Source organism: Podarcis raffonei, chromosome 16 (assembly GCF_027172205.1).
Source record: "Podarcis raffonei isolate rPodRaf1 chromosome 16, rPodRaf1.pri, whole genome shotgun sequence".
In the NCBI taxonomy this organism is placed as follows: domain Eukaryota; kingdom Metazoa; phylum Chordata; class Lepidosauria; order Squamata; family Lacertidae; genus Podarcis; species Podarcis raffonei.
Window position 1 is genome coordinate 21,089,243 of NC_070617.1, and position 17,986 is coordinate 21,107,228.

General features: G+C 45.6%; 1 protein-coding gene across 1 annotated transcript in view; it reads left to right on the top strand.

Annotated features, from left to right (window-relative positions):
• The first annotated feature begins 1,440 nt into the window (after nt 1-1,440).
• Nucleotides 1,441-17,986, top strand: part of RBM19 (RNA binding motif protein 19) — a 102,520-nt gene continuing 85,974 nt past the window's right edge. The window contains exons 1-15 of the mRNA XM_053368367.1: nt 1,441-1,630; nt 2,908-3,090; nt 3,552-3,683; nt 3,858-3,899; nt 5,058-5,274; nt 7,011-7,016; nt 8,601-8,893; nt 10,178-10,258; nt 10,762-10,840; nt 11,721-11,792; nt 12,079-12,279; nt 12,804-12,934; nt 13,381-13,502; nt 14,666-14,762; nt 15,777-15,887. Of these exons, the coding sequence (XP_053224342.1) occupies nt 1,595-1,630; nt 2,908-3,090; nt 3,552-3,683; nt 3,858-3,899; nt 5,058-5,274; nt 7,011-7,016; nt 8,601-8,893; nt 10,178-10,258; nt 10,762-10,840; nt 11,721-11,792; nt 12,079-12,279; nt 12,804-12,934; nt 13,381-13,502; nt 14,666-14,762; nt 15,777-15,887 (1,803 nt within the window). The 5' untranslated portion in view covers nt 1,441-1,594. The remainder of the gene's footprint in view (nt 1,631-2,907; nt 3,091-3,551; nt 3,684-3,857; nt 3,900-5,057; nt 5,275-7,010; nt 7,017-8,600; nt 8,894-10,177; nt 10,259-10,761; nt 10,841-11,720; nt 11,793-12,078; nt 12,280-12,803; nt 12,935-13,380; nt 13,503-14,665; nt 14,763-15,776; nt 15,888-17,986) is intronic.

Consider the following 17,986-nt stretch of genomic DNA (forward strand, 5'->3'; position numbering starts at 1 on the left):
AATCCACACCGTGATCAGCTCCCACCCAGAAACCAATGTCCCCACCGTGGAAGGACGTGTGGATCCAGAATTGGCCTCCACAGTCACTTACAGACTCATTGTTAAAACCGTGTTTATGGAAGACAATCTTACTTGGCTACGAGTGATTGCCGAAGAAGAAGAAGATTGATTTATTTATTGCTTTCATAACCCACTTTTTTTCTCTAAAGAGATCAAGGTGGCACACATGACTCTCCCCGTCCTCATTTAATCTCCACAACAACAGCCATAAAGGTAGTTCAGGCTGAGAGGCAGTGTCAGGCCCAAGGCCACCAAACAAGCTGAGTGTGGATTCTAACCTTGGTCTCCCAGGTTCCAGTCTGACACTCTAACCGCTTGGCAAACAAGATAAGTAAAAATAAAAAAATAAAAATAATCTAAATGGCAAACATTTGAGAATAAATTGTGCAGAAATAACAGAAATCGGAAAAGTGTGCTTAGTGAGCAGGATATATCTCTACAGCCATAAATAGTACACAATTATTACACAATGAAGCTTTTATTGACACAAAATTGCTTCCCTGAAATATGTATATATTTGACTGTTTATTCTCAGGTGGATTACACAGATTCCAAAATACGGCAGGTAAGAAATCCCACTGATGGGAAAGGAAGCACAGTACAGTATCATATATAATATTTTAATGCCCCCTGGTGGTGGAAATTAGTATTCTCAGCCAATCCCAAAGCACCTTATAACCATGTCCGCGACCTCTCCATCTGTTAATGTTATGTTGCTATTTATACTATATGGAAATTCATAAATATGCCCTTCACCCACAAGTCTCAAAGATCACTAGATATCCATAATACCACAGTACGACAATGCACAGTTGTGCAAACATTTAAAGGGGGCTTTCAATGCACTAGACTCATGCCACTCAGTATGGCTTTTCATTTGCTTACCAATTATTATTCTTATTAATTTATTTATAATATTTCTTTGCTGCCTTTCATCCCTAGATCTCAGAGCGGTTCACCAAATACACACAAAGACACACACACGCACGCACGCACGCACACACACACACATATACACGCACATACATATATATATAAAACACAAAATGCATAATAAAAAACCAAAAAACCAGAAAGAAACCAAGAATCCCTGCTTGCACAACACATTCAAAAGGATATCAGTTGTTATATGTCTCTACTATTTTGATTGGTTTTGCCTCTATGATTGCAAAATAGGGAAATCACTCTATATGTCTATGGTCCCCTGGTCCTATTCCCGTGCGAGGATTCCCCCCGCAGAAACTCCACTCAGAACCGGAAGTGGCGACAAGGCGTCATTTTTGTTCTTCATCCCCTTTGAGTGACTTCCCAATCTAGCCTCAGCCGCTTTAACAGAGGAGGAGCTTTTCCTCTGCCGCGCATGCGTTTTAATGGGGGGGGGTGGAGCCTCTTGTCACGTGACCTCGAGCTACATCGCAACATGGCGGCGCCCAGGGAGCGGCGTGGCTGCCAGGAGTAATGTTATTTCTCCCTTGAAGCGGTTCTCGCTGGATTCCGGTCCTGAAAGAGAAGGAGAAAACGCAGCTGTTTCAAGATGTCGCGACTTATCGTGAAGAACCTGCCGAACGGGGTGAGAGGCGGTGTGCAGAAGGCAGTTTGGGCTGGTGTGGACGTGGCTCGCGTGGGGTAAAGGGACTCTGGGCCAAGAGCTTAACAGTCTGATGGATCACGGCAACTGCGTGCTACTAGCCATAATGGCTGTGCTTTATTTCCAGTGTTAGAGGCATTATGCCTCTGGTTACCAGCTGAGGGGATTCATAGGTGGGGAGAGTTGTCCTTGGGCTCGAATCCTGCTTTCCCACAGCCATCTGGTTGGCCAGGGTGAGCACAGGAGGCTGGACTAGATGGGCCATAGGCCTGATCTAGCGGGGATCTTATGTTTTTATGTGCTTAAGGCACAAATGTGAACACAGCAGCACTCCCCGCTGCTTGTGATCTCCAGCAACTGGTATCCAGAGGCATACTTCCTCTGGCAGTGGAATTAGCACACAGCCATTGGGGCTAGTATTTGTCTAAGCTTATTATAAAGCCATCTGCGTTGGTGTCGATCGCTGTCTGTTGTGGGAGAGAATTTCATAGTTTAACTATGCTGCAGGGATAAATTTCTTTTCTTCTTTTTGAATGCTTCAGCATTCAGTTTTATTGGATGTCTAGCATTATGGGATGTTCTCTACATCATGCATAATCCTTTACATCTCTATTGTGCTGCTTCCTCTTCACCTTTTCTCTAAACCAGCCTTTCTCAACCTGTGGTTCCCAGATGTTGTTGAACTACAACTCCCATCACCCCTAGCTAGCAAGGCCAGAGCTCAGGGATGATGGGAGTTGTAGTCCAACAACATCTGGGGACCCACAGGTTGAGAACTGCTGCTAGCCCCAGATGTTTGCCACTTCATTACAAAAATAGGCCTGATGGATCAGACCAAAAATCTACCTAGCCCAACTTCCAGCCTCCCACAGTGGCTTGAAGACTCCTCCTGCCCGCAGACTGTCTGCTGCAGGGATGGGGAGCCTGTGGTCCTCCAGAAAGTTTTGGAATCCCAGTTCCCATCAGCCCCATTGCTAGGGATAAAGGGTCGCAGCTCAGTGGCAGAACATCTGTTTTGCTTCCAGAAGGTCTCAGGTTCAATCCCTGGTAGGGCTTGGAGAGACCCTAGCATGTAATTCTGAAGAGCCACTGTGAGTCAGTGTTGACAGTATTAAGGTAGGTGGACCAATGGTCAGACTCAGTGTAAGGCAGCTTCCTGTGATGGGAGCTCTAGTCCAGCAAGACCTGAAGGGCTTTGAGTTCCCCGTTACCGACATGTTGTGTTCTTAACACTGCTTGAACAAATCTGTTTCCTCTAGATGAAGGAAGAGCGCTTCCGGAACCTCTTTGCTGCATTTGGCACGCTGACTGACTGCAGTTTGAAATTCACCAAGGATGGCAAATTCCGCAAATTTGGGTTTATTGGCTTTAAATCAGAAGAGGAAGCCAATGTGGCCCTTGCCCATTTCAACAAAAGCTTCATAGACACAGCCAGAGTGACGGTGAGGTGTCTTTCAGATGCACTATAATGTCAAGTAATGATGCAGGATGTCGAGGTTTTTTGGTTTTTTACCAGGTGGGGAGAAAGAGTCGGGATTGCTGTTCACTGCTCTAAACCTAGCTGCCTATCAGGAAGAAAAAAAAAAAAAATCTGGAGGGAGCTGTATCCAACTAAGACTGCATTCACACAGCAGCTTATTCCATTTCCCTGTCGTTTCCTTGCCTATATCTGCACATGATTTACTTCCAGAAATATAATGTAATACAGCACAAGTTTAGTGTTAATCTCTCTGTGATTTGCTTCCAGAAAACCCCCCACAGAAATTAGTACTAAACATACACTATATTCCTGGAAGTAGCCTTTATGTTGTGTGAAAGTTCATATATACCATATTTACTCAAGTCTAATGTGCCATCGAATCATAAAGACCTGCACCATAACCATTTTTTTATACTTTTGCAGGTTGAATTTTGTAAGTCTTTTGGAGACCCACAAAAACCCAGAGCCTGGAGCAAACACTCTCTCAAGCCCCCTGTGTTAAAGGAAGCTCCTGAAAAGTTTACAAAAAGTTCTGGTAATAAAGAAGCAAAACAAGTAAGATTATTATTTTTTAATTCACTTTGTCAAAAATATCTTAAGGAAAGACCTCCAATGTTTGGTTTTCTTGGCTCTGTCTTTTCTTCTCTTGAGAGCTGTCTGTCTGCAAATTGGTATTAAATATCTCCTGTCATTTTAAAGTAACCATTTTAAAAAACCCATATTTTTCAGGAGAAAAAGAAAAAGAAGAATCGACCGGGGGAGTTAAAGGAGGCAAGCATAAGCTATTTATTTATTGGCTGCATTTATATCCCACCTTTTTCTCAAAGGAGTTTAAGGTTGTGTATGTGGTTCTCCCTCATCTCACTTAATCCCCCCCAAACAAACCTGGGAGGTTGGTTGTGGGCTAAGAGACAGTGAATGGCAGAAGAACACCCAGTAAACTTCATGGCTGAGTGGGGATTTGAACCCTGGTCTCCCAGGTCCTAGTCTGACCAGATTCACTGCCAACTCCCCATAAAGCATGCTACATATGCAGCAATAACTTGGAAATGCCAGGGGTGGAATTACCAAAGGATAAGAAAGTACTGTTTATGTATGTGACGACCGTGGCTAGAATACTATTTGCCCAGGGATGGAAAGAAGAAAAAGCCCAATTGAAAGAAAAATGGATAATGATGACAATGGACTATGCAGAGATGGCAAGGCTGATGGGGAAGATCAGGCACCAATAGGATAAAAAAATTAATGGAGAATGGCATAACTTTATAGAATATATTAAAGAACATTGTAAAGATTTAAAAACGTTAGCAGGATTGACATAGCACTGTAACTTAAAACGACAAAGGATAAAAATTAAGTACAGTGGTACCTTGGTTTACGAACTTAATCCGTTCCGGAAGCCCATTCTTAAACTGAAACCATTCTTAAACCAAGGCGTGCTTTCGCTAATGAGGCCTACCGCCGCCGGTGCCCTTCCACCATTCGGATTCCGTTCTTAGACCGAGGTAAAGTTTGCAACCCGGGACACTACTTTAGGTTTTGCGTAGTTTGTAAACTGAATCGTTCGTAAACAGGCCTGTTCTTAAACCGAGGTACCACTGTATAATAATTTGGATAAAGGTAATTAGATGCAGTTTAAAAGGAAGATAAATTTTGGAAGCCAAAGGCAGGGTGGGGGAAGTCTGGGGGTTCAGGGAACCCCATAAAGATATGGATATGAATTATGGTTTAATGTAAACAAGTGTGTGTGTGTAAAAAACTTGTTTTTGAAATTTTGAAAAAAAAGAGGAAATGTCGGGGGTGGAACCAGGGACCTTCTGCACATGAAAGACGGACTCTCCTACAGTGCTGGGAAGTCCCTTCATGCCAGCTTTTGATGTTCTCTCTTACCTTGGTGACCCCTTTTCCATCTCTCCTTCTTTTTGACAGCTGGAAGAAGAGGAGACGTTTCAAGACTTCCTGGCAGTGCACCAGAAGCGGTCTAAGGCGGCCACGTGGTCCAACGATGCCAAAGTGGAGGAGCCCAAGAAGAGCAAAGCCAAGCAGACGGACGATTATCTGAACTTTGACTCCGACGGGTCGGAGAGCCTAAGCGAGAGGGAAGCCGAGGATGGAGAGGAGGAACAAGAGGAGGGAATTACCCGAGGTAATTGGACATAGGGCTTGTTTGGGAGACTCTGCATCTCACAAGTGGCTTTGTTCTGCAAGGAGACTCTAGCTCAGTGTTTCTCAGACTTGGGTCGCCAGCTGTTTTTGAACTACAATTCCCATCATCCCTGACCACTGGTCCTGCCAGCTAGGGATGATGGGAGTTGTAGTCCAAAAACAGCTGGAGACCCACGTTAGGGAAACACTGGTCTAGTTAGCATAGCAGAACTGCAGGGCTGTGCATGCATACACACCCACTCCAAGCATCACAGGGGGGAAGGGGGTTGCGTCCTGAACCGAATTGAGCTGTGGTGTGCCCAGTTTAATTAGAGTTTAACATGGGGGTCGCCAAAGTTTTTGTGGCTTGGGGCAGTTCATGGTCCCACAGACACCGTGGTGGGCCAGAGTACTCATGCATGCACAAATGCTATTTCCGGTGCGGAGGAGGCGTGCGCAACTTCCCATTGACTGCAGGAGCTTCCTGTAGCCAGTGGGAAGCCGGCTAGCATCGTGGAAGGCGGTCCCCGCTCTGCTATGCACCAGTTTAGCGTGGTGCACAGGAGCCGGGTGGTGGGGGACCATGGGCCGCTTAAACGACCCCCATGGGCTTCTTGTGGCCCATTGACCTTTAGGTTGCCAACCCCTGGTTTAACACATTAATTACCTGTGTTTTTTGAGGGGGGGAGGGGGAAGGAGGATGAGTGTCATTTCCCTGGTTTCTGCGACGCCACATGAGTACAGAATTGTCAGTTTGCATTTCTTAGTACAGAAAGTATGGATCTGATGAGTAGGGATCTTTCTTGTTTTGCTTAATTCAAGAGGGTTCTAGGAAGTTTTCTTTCTACGTGAAAGAAACAGGCAGAAGGCTCTAGTTTGGGTTATTTCTCCTGGGAAGCTGAGTACAGCTGGTTTAAACTGGTTTTGTTATCCTTTCTGCCAGGGTCGTGCTGACTATTATAGTTAGGCCAGGAGGAGCCAGGGTTTCTTACTTTCTCTTTCTACCTCTTGGTTCTAGTGTTCTGTATGCTATAGCGTTAAGGTTTAGTCTTATAATAAGTTCTTGTAAGTTACTTTAAGTTTTAAGTCTGCTGCAACTGGATTTCTTATGGACTGTGCCAGTCCTGAATGTATTGGATTTGTGACCATATGCTCATTTGCCTTCAGTATAATCCTTCTTCATAGAGCAAGATGCTTTATTTATTTTAGTTCAGTATCTCATTAGTCCTAACCAATATTAGTCCTACTCAGAGGAAACCCACTGAGATTAATGGACATGACTAAGTTTGGCCCATTGATTTCGATGGGTCCACTCTGCTTGTGGATATGGCTTAGGTGGATATAAACTGATATCTTAAAAGGCTGCCCAGTAATGCTGATTTCTTGGTGGAGCCCATAAAACAGAAATGAAAATATATAACAGGTTGCATAGCCAACTTAAGATCTACTCAAAGTAGACCTGTTGAAATTAATTTCAAGTTACCCATGTCCATTGTTTTCAGTGGGTCTACTCATACTGCTGGATACAGCCCAATAAATATGTATGCACAATATATATGTATATTTACAAAGCAATAGAAAACGTTTATTTAGTTAACAATTTATATCAATTTTTAATTCTTTTTTTTAGTAAACCCACATACCTCCAACTGTTTTATGTCACAACAATGTAAAATATTAATAAGGATATACCAATAGAGTCAACATACTTTAATAACAAGTAAAAAAATTATCAAGAGAAGAGTCGGCACATTTTTTAAACACATTTACGGACATAATAGAATTACATGTCTAAACAGAAAGGTTTCCAGCAGGTGTTGAACACAATGCAGTGAAGGGGCCTGTGTAATATGAATGCAAAACGAATATTTACAATACAGTGCCACTGTTTGCAGCATAAAAGGCTTTCCTAAAAGAATGAAAGATGAAAACCAGATGATTCAAAAGTACTCATCTCACAAATGGACTAACGGCATTGGAACACAATGGAATTTTATTGAATTAGTCCATTGATCCCATAAAAACAGAATAAACTACGTTTAAACTCTGCATGGAAGTAAAATATATTTAAAGCTAAATTATGTACTTGTTAAAATTGGTTCGTTTTTTTTTTTAAAAAAAGAAGACTGGGATAATAAAATGTTTCACAGGTTTGGAAAAGACCACAGGAAGGTGCCAGGGCGCCCTCTCTAGGAAGAGCATTTAACAGCCATGGTGCCACCACTGAGGAGTCTCTTTTTCTTTGGAGCAACTTGCTTCTGTTTTCATTTGTTGGGGGGCCCTGTAGCAGGCTCTGGCACCATCCACCATGTGCCAAGGCCTCTGACTGCTTCCTCCCAGTGGATTAGCAGATCTTTATAGGAAAAAAAAGTTCTCCTCCTGCCACTATAAAAAGGAAAAGGGACCCCTGACCATTAGGTCCAGTCGTGACCAACTCTGGGGTTGCAGCGCTCATCTCGCTTTATTGGCTGGGGGAGCCGGCGTACAGCTTCCGGGTCATGTGGCCAGCATGACTAAGCCGCTTCTGGTGAACCAGAGCAGCACACGGAAACACTGTTTACCTTCCCGCCGGAGCGGTACCTATTTATCTACTTGCACTCTGACGTGCTTTCGAACTGCTAGGTTGGCAGGAGCAGGAACTGAGCAACGGGAGCTCACCCTGTCACGGGGATTTGAACTGCCAACCTTCTGATCAGCAAGCCCTAGGCTCTGTGGTTTAACCCACAGCACCACCCGCGTCCCTCCCTGCCACTATAGGTATTTACTAATAGTGAGGCTTGCTCCCTCGGCCCGCCAGATGTTTTAGGACTACAACTCCCATCATCCCTGGCTAACAGGACCAGTGGTCAGGGATGATGGGAGTTGTAGTCCCCAAGCATCTGGAGGGCTGAGCTTGCCTATGCCTGCTCTATGGCCACATTAACACCACACATTGAAAGTGCTACTCTACCACTTTCAACAGGCCCAAAGAATTGTTAAAAGTAGTCAGGGGACAGTTCCCTTCAGAGAGCTACAATTCTTAGAGTTCCCTGGAATATTGGGGCCTTCAGCTCTCAGCACCCTTAACTGTAGTTCCTTAAGAGTGGTGACAATTGTTCGGAGAGGCTCTCTATTACCCTCACAGAGCTGCCATTCCCAGAGTGGTTTAACAGTCAGTCCCTCTTCATAGGCAACTCTGGGAATTGTAGCTCTGGGAGGTGAATAGGAGTCTTCCTCTCTAAATCTGAATATTGGTCTGTGAGCAAGTCCTTTGCTTACCAGGTAGACCCCCCAAAAAGCACACAAGGAGGTGACTCTCTGTTCCTTCCCCTTGTTCCCAACTTGCAGGAAAAACCTCTGAGGGCAAGATGGCGGCCAGGCAGGAGCTCTCTGACATGGACTACCTGAGGTCTAAAGTGGTGAAGGGCGATGAGTCCTTGCCTTCGTCTGGGGAGGAGAGTGAGACCGAGGAGTTAGACAGCAGGAACTTTGATGGAGAAGAAGAGGAGGCAGAGGATGAGGAGCCCCACCAGAAGCAAGCCCCAGGCGCTGTCCTCGCAACGGGACCTGGGCTGGATGAAAAGATCAAGGGACAGGGAAGTGTCACGAAGGGGAAGAAGAAACTGAAAGCTGCATCCCAGGTAGGTCCCCAACCCTGGATGGCATTCTACTTATAGTGTAGACCAGGGTTTCCCAAACTTGAGTCTCCAGCTGTATTCGGACTACAATTCCCATCATCCCTGACCACTGGTCTTGCTAGCGAGGAGTGATGGGAGTTGTAGTCCAAAAACACCTGGAGACCCAAGTTTGGGAAACACTGGTCTAAGGGAAGGGAAGAGTTTTCAAGACGAGGGCCACATTCCGTTCTCAGCAACCTTCTGGAGGCCACATAGCAGCAGTGGTCAGGGCCAGAGTTCTAAAGGGGAAGGCAGAGTAATAAATGTAAATTTTATCTTTTTAGTAGGCTAGTTTCTGTTTCTTTGTTTATTATATTTGTATCCCACTTTTCCTCCAAGGAACTCAAGGTGGCATACAAAGTTCTCTTCCTCTCCATTTTACCTTCACAACAACCCTGCGAGGTGGGTTAGGCTGAGAGGCAGCGACTGGCCCAAGGTCACCTAGTAAGCTTCATGGCTGAGTTGGGATTTGAACTGTGGCCTCCCAGGTCTTAGTCCACACTCACTGCTGATGTGCAAACCAGGCAGGTGTTAGGTATGTTGAATGCATTGTCTGACCTGATATTAGGCAGTTTGTGTTGTGTTCCAGCATGCCTTGGCCTAGAGAGGTTATAAAGGAAGCACCAAGAAATACCGTATTTTTCGCTCTATAGGACGCACCTTTTCCCCTCCAAAAATTAAGGGGAAATGTGTGTACGTCCTATAGAGCGAATGCAGGCTGTGCTGCTAAGCCCAAAGCCAGAACAGGGAGACGGAGCGCTGCGCAGCGCTCCGTCTCGCTGTTCTAGCTGGGGGTTAGCTGCACAAAGCCTCCGCAGGGCAGCGGGGTGAAGACACCCCGCTGCTCTGCGGAGGCTTCAAAGGCTGCGCTCCGGGGGCTTCGGGCAGCTATCCGCAAGCCTTTGGAGCGCAGCAGGAGTTCCCGCTGCGCTCCGAAGGCTTGCGGATAGCCGCCTGGAGAGCGAGAGGGGTTGGTGCACACCGATCCCTCTTGCTCTCCAGGCTTCGCTTTGCTGGAGAGGTGCTGCACAGTTTTCCCTCTCTGCGCAGCGCCCCTTCAGCGAAGTGGGAAGAGAAATGGAAGGGGCTCCGTTTCTCCTGCCGCTTTGCTGAAGGGGCGCTGAGCAGAGAGGGGGAGAATTTTCCCCCCCTTGTTCTCCCCCTCCTATGGTCCGGTGCGTCCTATAGAGCGAAAAATACGGTACCTCTTTAGACTTTAGTTGATGACATGTGTCTTTCTTTGCACAGGCAAAAACTCCGGCCGGTACAAATGAGCCTACCACTCCCTACACGGTGAAGCTGCGAGGTGCTCCATTCAACGTCACAGAGGTAGGTGCCCTTTGCAGGGGCTTATCTAGGGCTCCATTCATTTAAAACGCTGTGATATCACTTTAAACAGCCTTGACTTCTCCCAGAGAATCCCGGGAGCTGTAGTTTGCTATATATGGCTTAGCCCGGCTATCTGAAGGAATGCATTATCCCATGCAAACCTGCCTGAGCCTTTGGGGAAGGCCTTCTTACCATGCTTGGTGGGGTTGCAGGGCCTTCTTGGTGTCTGCTCCCAGATTTTGGAACTCTTCCCCCTAGAGAAGCCAGACAGTTCTTTTAATTTTTGCAAGCTGCTTTGAGTCCCGGCCTGGGAAATAGGTGAGATATAAATAGAATAATGATGATGAAGTTGGGGGACCCCTAGCCCTCTCCCAGAGCTACAGTTCCCCATGTGGCTGAACAGTCAATTCTTCTTCACAAGAAACTCTGAGAATTGTAGTGTGGGAAATAGGGGCCTACTAAGAACTTCCCTGTGAACTGACTTGAACTTCTGCTCTCCGCAGCAAAACGTCAAGGAGTTTCTTGTGCCTCTCCGGCCAGTGGCGATCAGGATTGCAAGGAACGCCCATGGGAATAAGACGGGTAACATTCATTTCATTTATTAAACTTACTACCGTATTTTTCGCTCTGTAAGACACACTTTTTCCCTCCTAAAAAGTAAGGGGAAATGTGTGTGCGTCTTATGGAGCGAATGCAGGCTGCGCAGCTATCCCAGAAGCCAGAACAGCAAGAGGGAGCGAAGCCTCCTCAAAACAGGGGGAGCCTTCTTCCCCCTGCCCTGAGGAGGCTTTGCACGGCTATCCCAGAAGCCAGAACAGCGAGAGGGATCGCTGCGCAGCACTCCCTCTCGCTGTTCTAGCTTCTGGCTTAGCCCCTCAGTCTCTTCCCCCACCTCCCGGAAAAGCCCCCAAGAGCCGCGCTCCCTTTAAAGAGCCGCGTGGAGCGTGTGTGTGGCTCTTGGGGGCTTTTCCCTGAGGAAAGCGCCACACACATGCTCCACGCGGCTTGTGAAAGGGAGCGCTGAGCAGAGCCTGGGATGCATACAGGCTCTGCTCAGCGCTCCCTTTAAAGAATATTTTTTTTATTGCATTCCCCCTCTAAAAAATAGATGTGTCTTATGGAGCAAAAAATATGGTAGTTGCTTGTCACCTGAAGGTCTCCAAGCACCGTAACGAGTGGCCTATGATGTGGGGAATTTTTGCTTATCGCTCAGTGGCAGAGCGTCTGCCTTGCATGCAGAAGGTCCCGGGTTCAGTCTCTGGCATCTTCAGTTAGGACTGGGGAAGGACTCCTGTCTGCAACCCTGGAGAGCTGCTGCCAGTCAGTGTAGACAATGCTGAGCTAAATGGACCAATGGTCTGATTCAGTATAAGGCAGCTTGCTGTCCTGCCTCAACGTAAAATCTGCTCTTTGTAAGAAACGTCATAACATTCTTCCCTGTGTGTTTCCATCCCTCTCCCAGGTTATGTGTTTGTTGATTTTAACAGTGAGGAAGAGGTGCAGAAAGCATTGAAACGAAATCACGAATACATGGGTATGTATCCACGCGGAGGATTAATAGAGTCAATTTAGTTTCTGAATTTCTGGATTTGCTTTTCTTTCTTAATACTCCGACACATGTCTAAAATTATAGTGTGTGAATGTCACAAACACATTACAAACTTGGGTACCATTTGGGTACAATATAATCAGAGCTTTGCAGATGACTTTGAACTTGGACCTAGGTTTGCCTCTTTCCTCTTCTCTCTCATTCTGTTTTCCTTTGGTGCTGTGTGTTTTTATATTTATTTCTCCCCTCCGTCTGTGCTTTGTTTTCACAGGTGGGCGGTACATTGAGGTGTTCCCCGAAGAGAGCGCTGGGAAGGCGAAACTCCCTTCAAAACACCTGGCCCAGGTCTGGCAAAGGACAAAGAAGGATGATGAAGAAGAGGAAGATCTCTCCGAATCTGGGAGGCTCTTTGTGAGGAACCTTCCCTACTCCAGCACTGAAGAAGACTTGGAAGCAATATTTTCCAAATATGGTAGGCCTTCGGCAGTTGAACAATAAATTGCTCTTCACAGGGGACTCTGGGGTTTTAGCTCTGTGAGGGAAATACAGTCATACCTCTTGTTATGTTCGGTTCAGGTTATGCCTTTTCAGGTTGCGTACCGTGGGGACCCGGAAGTACCGGAAAAGGTTACTTCCGGGTTTCGCCATTTGCGCATGCGACGTTATGTGCAGAAGCAGTGAATCGCGACCCACACACGTGCAGACGCGGGTTGCGTTCTGCTCATGTTGTGAACAGGGCTCCGGAACGGATCCTGTTCGCAACCAGAGGTACCACTGTAGCAGGAGTCTCCTAGCAACCCTCAGCACCCTTCGCAAACTACAGCCCCCAGAATTCTTTGGGAGAAACCACAGTTTTTTTTAAAGTGATACCACAGCACCTTAACTCTATGGTGCGATTGTTGCCTCAGCGCCGCATTGTGTCTTCTTTGGCCGCTGCGTTTTGCAGCCACAAGGGTTTCTTTGTGGAAATGTGTGTTTGTTTCTCGTTTTCTCCAGGGCCCCTCTCTGAGATCCATTTCCCCATTGACAGTCTCACCAAGAAACCCAAAGGTTTTGCTTTCATCACCTACATGATCCCGGAACATGCCGTGAAAGCTTTTGCAGAAGTGGATGGGCAGGTTTTCCAGGTACGACTGATTTGGGACGGGCTGTCACTTTGTGAGGAAATCCACTGGGTTTGCAGGCAGCAGGGTCCCCAAGTTCCATCCCAGGTTTCTCGATTTTTCTTTTTTAAGGATCAGGTTGCAAGGAATGGGAAAGACCCAGCCTGGAACCATCTCAGGCTCTGTGGTTGGAAGGGAAGCTCCTTTTGGTTTTGGTTCTGCCTCTGGGTGCTGACCCATGACGGGACCTTCTTGGTGGTGGCTCCCCCTTTTTGAAATGCCTTCCCTGGTGAAGTGCTTCATTCAGTAGTCGTCATTTAAGAACATTCCTGTTCACCTAAGACATTTTATGGCTTGGAAGACACTGCTGAAGTGGGGCCAGAGTTTGAGAAGGGTTTTTTCTTTTTCTTTCTTTACGTTGTCTATTTTCATCTGGCATGGAGTTCCAGAGTTGCTGTTTTTTCTCCTAGGGCCGGATGCTGCACGTTCTGCCCTCCACCATTAAGAAGGAAGAAGGCGAGGACTCAGATGCTGCTGGGGCGTCTTCTTACAAGAAGCAAAAGGCGTCCAAGGACAAAGCCAATAGTTCCAGGTTTGTTTGTGTGTTCGCTAAGCCCCAGCGCTGCCTACTTATTGTTAATCTTACTAACTGTGTAGTTATTTCATTTATGAATCACTTCCCACAAGGCACCCTGAAGCAATTTACAAATGAATCTCTATGAAACATACATATGGGTGCAGGTGGCGCTGTGGTTTAAACTTCTGAGCCTCTTGAGCTTGCCGATCAGAAGGTCGGCGGTTCGAATCCCCGCAACAGAGTGAGCTCCCAATGCTCTGTCACAGCTCCTGCCAACCTAGCAATTCGAAAGCACACCGGTTCAAGTAGACAAATAGGTACCGCTGTGGCAGGAAGGTAAATGGCGTTTCCATGCGCTCTGGTTTCCGTCACGGTGTCCCATTGCACCAGAAGCGGTTTAGTCCTGCTGGCCACATGACCAGGAAAGCTGTCTGTGGACAAACACCAGCTCCTTTGGCCTGAAAGCGAGATAAGTGTCACAACCCCATAGTTCCCTTTGACTGTTCTTAACTGTCCAGGGGTCCTTTACCTTTACCTAAACAATGAGAAGAATTGCATACATAAAAACAATTTTTAAAAAGCAATTAGAAACATACAGCATAAGGACATAACACAAGCCTAAAATTTCATGCATATCAGTTCATATCTTGACCCTGCTCCACTGAATTGAAATTTCAGCCTTTAAGACATAGGAAAATGGCCAAGTAAACAGCTATTTTCGTGGAGGAGGGTCAAGATATTAACTGATATGCATGAAACTTCAGATATAGCTATATAATCCCTAGTGTAGTAAGATAAAACCTTTAGAGCAGGCATTTTTTTAAAAAAGTTTTTTATGAACCGCCCTAATAGCTGTTGTGGCTAGTAGCCATCGATAGCCTTGTCTGGCATGGATTTGTCCAATCCTCTTTGAAAGCCATCCAAGCTGGTGGCCATTGCTACCTCCTGTGGCAGGGAGTTCCATAGTTTAACGACGCAATGCGTGAAGATGGCCTGAATCTTCCATCATTCAGCTTCACTGGGTGTTCACGAGTCCTAGCCTTGCGAAATGCCGTGCATCATTTCATAAGAGGTTTTAAACAGTGCATACGTAAAATCAGTTCAGTTCCAAAACTGCCACTGAATGGGATAAATATTTATTTTATTTTATTTTCTCTCCCCCCCCCCCCCGAATATAGCTCTCATAACTGGAACACCCTCTTCATGGGAGTGAACGCGGTCGCCGATGCTGTTGCGCAGAAGTACAACGCCACGAAGAGCCAAGTGTTTGATGACGTGAGCCTTCTTTAAATATTTTTAATTGTTTTTTATTTATACTTTTAAAATTTATACATTTCATCAATTTTACAATCCATTTAACATTTCAAAATTTGACTTCCTTCCCCCTCTTTCTGCAGTTCCTTAAATTTATCTTTTCGTATCTTCTGCATATCCAAATTTGTTTAACTTGCTCATTTAATTATCTACTGTAAATATATACTCTTATAAAACTGCAGGCTGTTACAATAACCCTGCTAATGTTTTTATCTGTTTACAATTCAACTATAAATATCCAACAAATCCCATTCCCATTCTTTTATAAACGGTTTGTTATCTTGATTTCTTATTCTTCCAGTAAGTTTTGCCATTTCTGCATATTCCATAAGTTTTTGTATCCATTCTTCCTTTACTGGGACTTCTGTTTCTTTCCACTTTCGGGCAAGTAACATTCTTGCTGCTGTAGTACCATACATAAATAAATTTCTATACAGTTCTGTCCCCTGATTCCCTAAAGAAAACTTTGGTTTTCTTTTTTAAAAAAATAAATGTTATTTTGAACATCCTTTTCAGTTCATTATATATCATTTTTTAAAACCTCTATCCCGTCTTTCAGCTACGTTAATGGCAATATCCACATCTATTTATGTATCTAAAATTCTCTCTTGCCAGGAGAACAAGGGGAACATGTTGCAAAAAAAAAAGTCACAGAATTGTAGACTTGGAAAGGACCCCAAGGGTCATCTAGTGCAATGCACTTTGGAACTCCCTGCCTATTGACATCAGGCTGGTGCCATCACTGTGTACTCATTTTGGCACCTGCTAAAAGCATTTTTGTTTAGTCCAAGCCTACCCAGACACCTAGAATTCTGGTGCATATTTAGTTTCTTTCTGGTTTTAATTCTTTCGGATGTTGCAGTTGTTTTTGTCTGTTTGTAGATTGCTTTGAGGTTGTTGTTGTTTTTAAAAAAAGATCGGGTGGTGTATATAAATTTTATGAAATAAATAAATGATATTATTGTCTCTTGGCAGGAAGGCAAGGGGAGTGTGGCCGTGAGAGTGGCTCTGGGGGAAACGGAGCTTGTTCAGAAGGTCCGACAGTTCCTGCTGGACAATGGCGTCAGCCTGGATTCCTTCAGCCAGGTAAACACCATGTACCCCTGGGAGAGGAACATGCAGGTGTTCCTTCTACTGAATTCAGATCATTGGTCCATCTAGCTCAATATTGTGTACACTGACTGGCAGCAGCGGTCCAGGGTTTCAAGCAGGGAGTTCCCCCCAGTCAGAATTGCCCCTCTACTGGGATTTACCTCCCTGTAAATGTGCATTGGCTTTGAAATCTTAAATCACTGGCTCATTATTGACCACACTGGCTGGCAGCAGCTCTCCAGGGTTTCAGGAGAACAGCCTTTCCCAGCCCTGGCAGGAGATGGTGGGGATTGAACCTGAGACCTTCTGCATGCAAAGCCAAATTCTCAACCACTGAGCTATGGCTTCTCCCCTTCAAGACACAGGAGCATAAGAAACTGTTTTATACTGTCATGCCATCGGCCCATCTAGCTCAGTATTGTCAGCACTGAATTTCAGCAGCTCTCCCTGGTTTCCGGCAGGGACATACAGCCCTACCTGCAGATGTTGGGGGTTGAACCTGGGACGTTGCATATGCAAAGCAGGCATCCTAACCACTGAGCCTACAGCCCTTCCCTTTAGACAGAGGAAGGTGCCTTATACAGAGGAAGACCACCAGTCAATTTAGGCTAGCGATTGTCCACACGGACTGGCAGCTGCTCTCCAGGGAGTCACACAAGGGACTCTTCCAGCCCTAACTGGAGATGCTGGGGATCAAACCGGGGACCTAAATGCAAGGCAGATGCTCTCCCACCAAGCCCATGGCCTTCACCCAGTATGTTCCTGTAGAGAGGCACACACCCTGCTTGTCTCACTTGGGAGGAGAGGCATTTTCTTACCCTAGAACGTGCTGGATAACTTGGGAGGCCAGGTGGAATGCATTTTGGAGCCCGGTCGGAAATGAATCCTGCGCCTGCTTTCCATTTTAAGAAGAGGCTGCTGGATCAGGCCAATGGCTCATCTAGTCCAGCATCCTGTTCCCACAATGGCCACAGCACGTGGGAAACCAGCAAACAGGATTTGAGCGTTCCCTCTTGTTCTTTCCAACAACTGGGATTCAGAAGCCTTGCTGCCTCCAGCTATGAAGGGCAGAGCATAGCCATCCTGGCTAGTAGCCTTTGATAAAGGGGGGACCCCTGACCATTAGGTCCAGTCGTGACTGATTCTGGAGTTGCAGCGCTCATCTCGCTTTACTGGCTGAGGGAGCCGGCGTACAGCTTCCGGGTCATGTGGCCAGCTTGATAAAGCCGCTTCTGGCGAACCAGAGCAGCACACGGAAACGCCGTTTACCTTTCCGCTGGAGCAGTACTTATTTATCTACTTGCACTTTGACGTGCTTTCGAACTGCTAGGTTGGCAGGAGCAGGGACCGAGCAACGGGAGCTCACCCCGTTGCGGGGATTCAAACCGGCAACCTTCTGATCGGCAAGTCCTAGGCTCTGTGGTTTAACCCACAGCACCACCGCGTCCCCAGTAGCCTTTGATAGACCTCTATTAATTTGTCTAATCCTCTTTTCAAACCATTCTAGTTGGTGGCGATCATTGCCTCCTGCCGGAGCGAGTTCCATAGTTTAACTATGCACTGCATAGAGATGGCCTTTCTTTTTACCTGTCCCGAATCTGCCAACATTTTTTAAAAAAAGTTTTAATTTATACCTTTCAAGTTTATACATTTCATTAATTTTACAATCGATTTAACATTTCAAAAATTGACTTCCTTCCGCTTCTTTCTGCGGTCCCTTAAATTTATTTTTTAACGTCTTCTGCGTATCCAAATTCATTTAACCTGCTCATTTAAGTGTCTCCTGTAAATATATACTCTTATAAAACTGCAGGTTATTACAATAACCCTTCTAATGTTTTTATCTGTTTACAATTCGTCTGTAAGTATCCAATAAACCATTCCCATTCTGTTTATAAACAGTTTGTTATCTTGATTTCTTATTCTTCCGGTAAGTTTTGCCATTTCTGCATATTCCATAAGTTTTTGTATCCATTCTTTCTTTTCTGGGACTTCTGCTTCTTTCCACTTTGGGTCAAGTAACTTTCTTGCTTCTGTAGCAGCATAAATAAATTTCTATACAGTTTGGTAGTTCTGTCCCTATAATTCCCAAA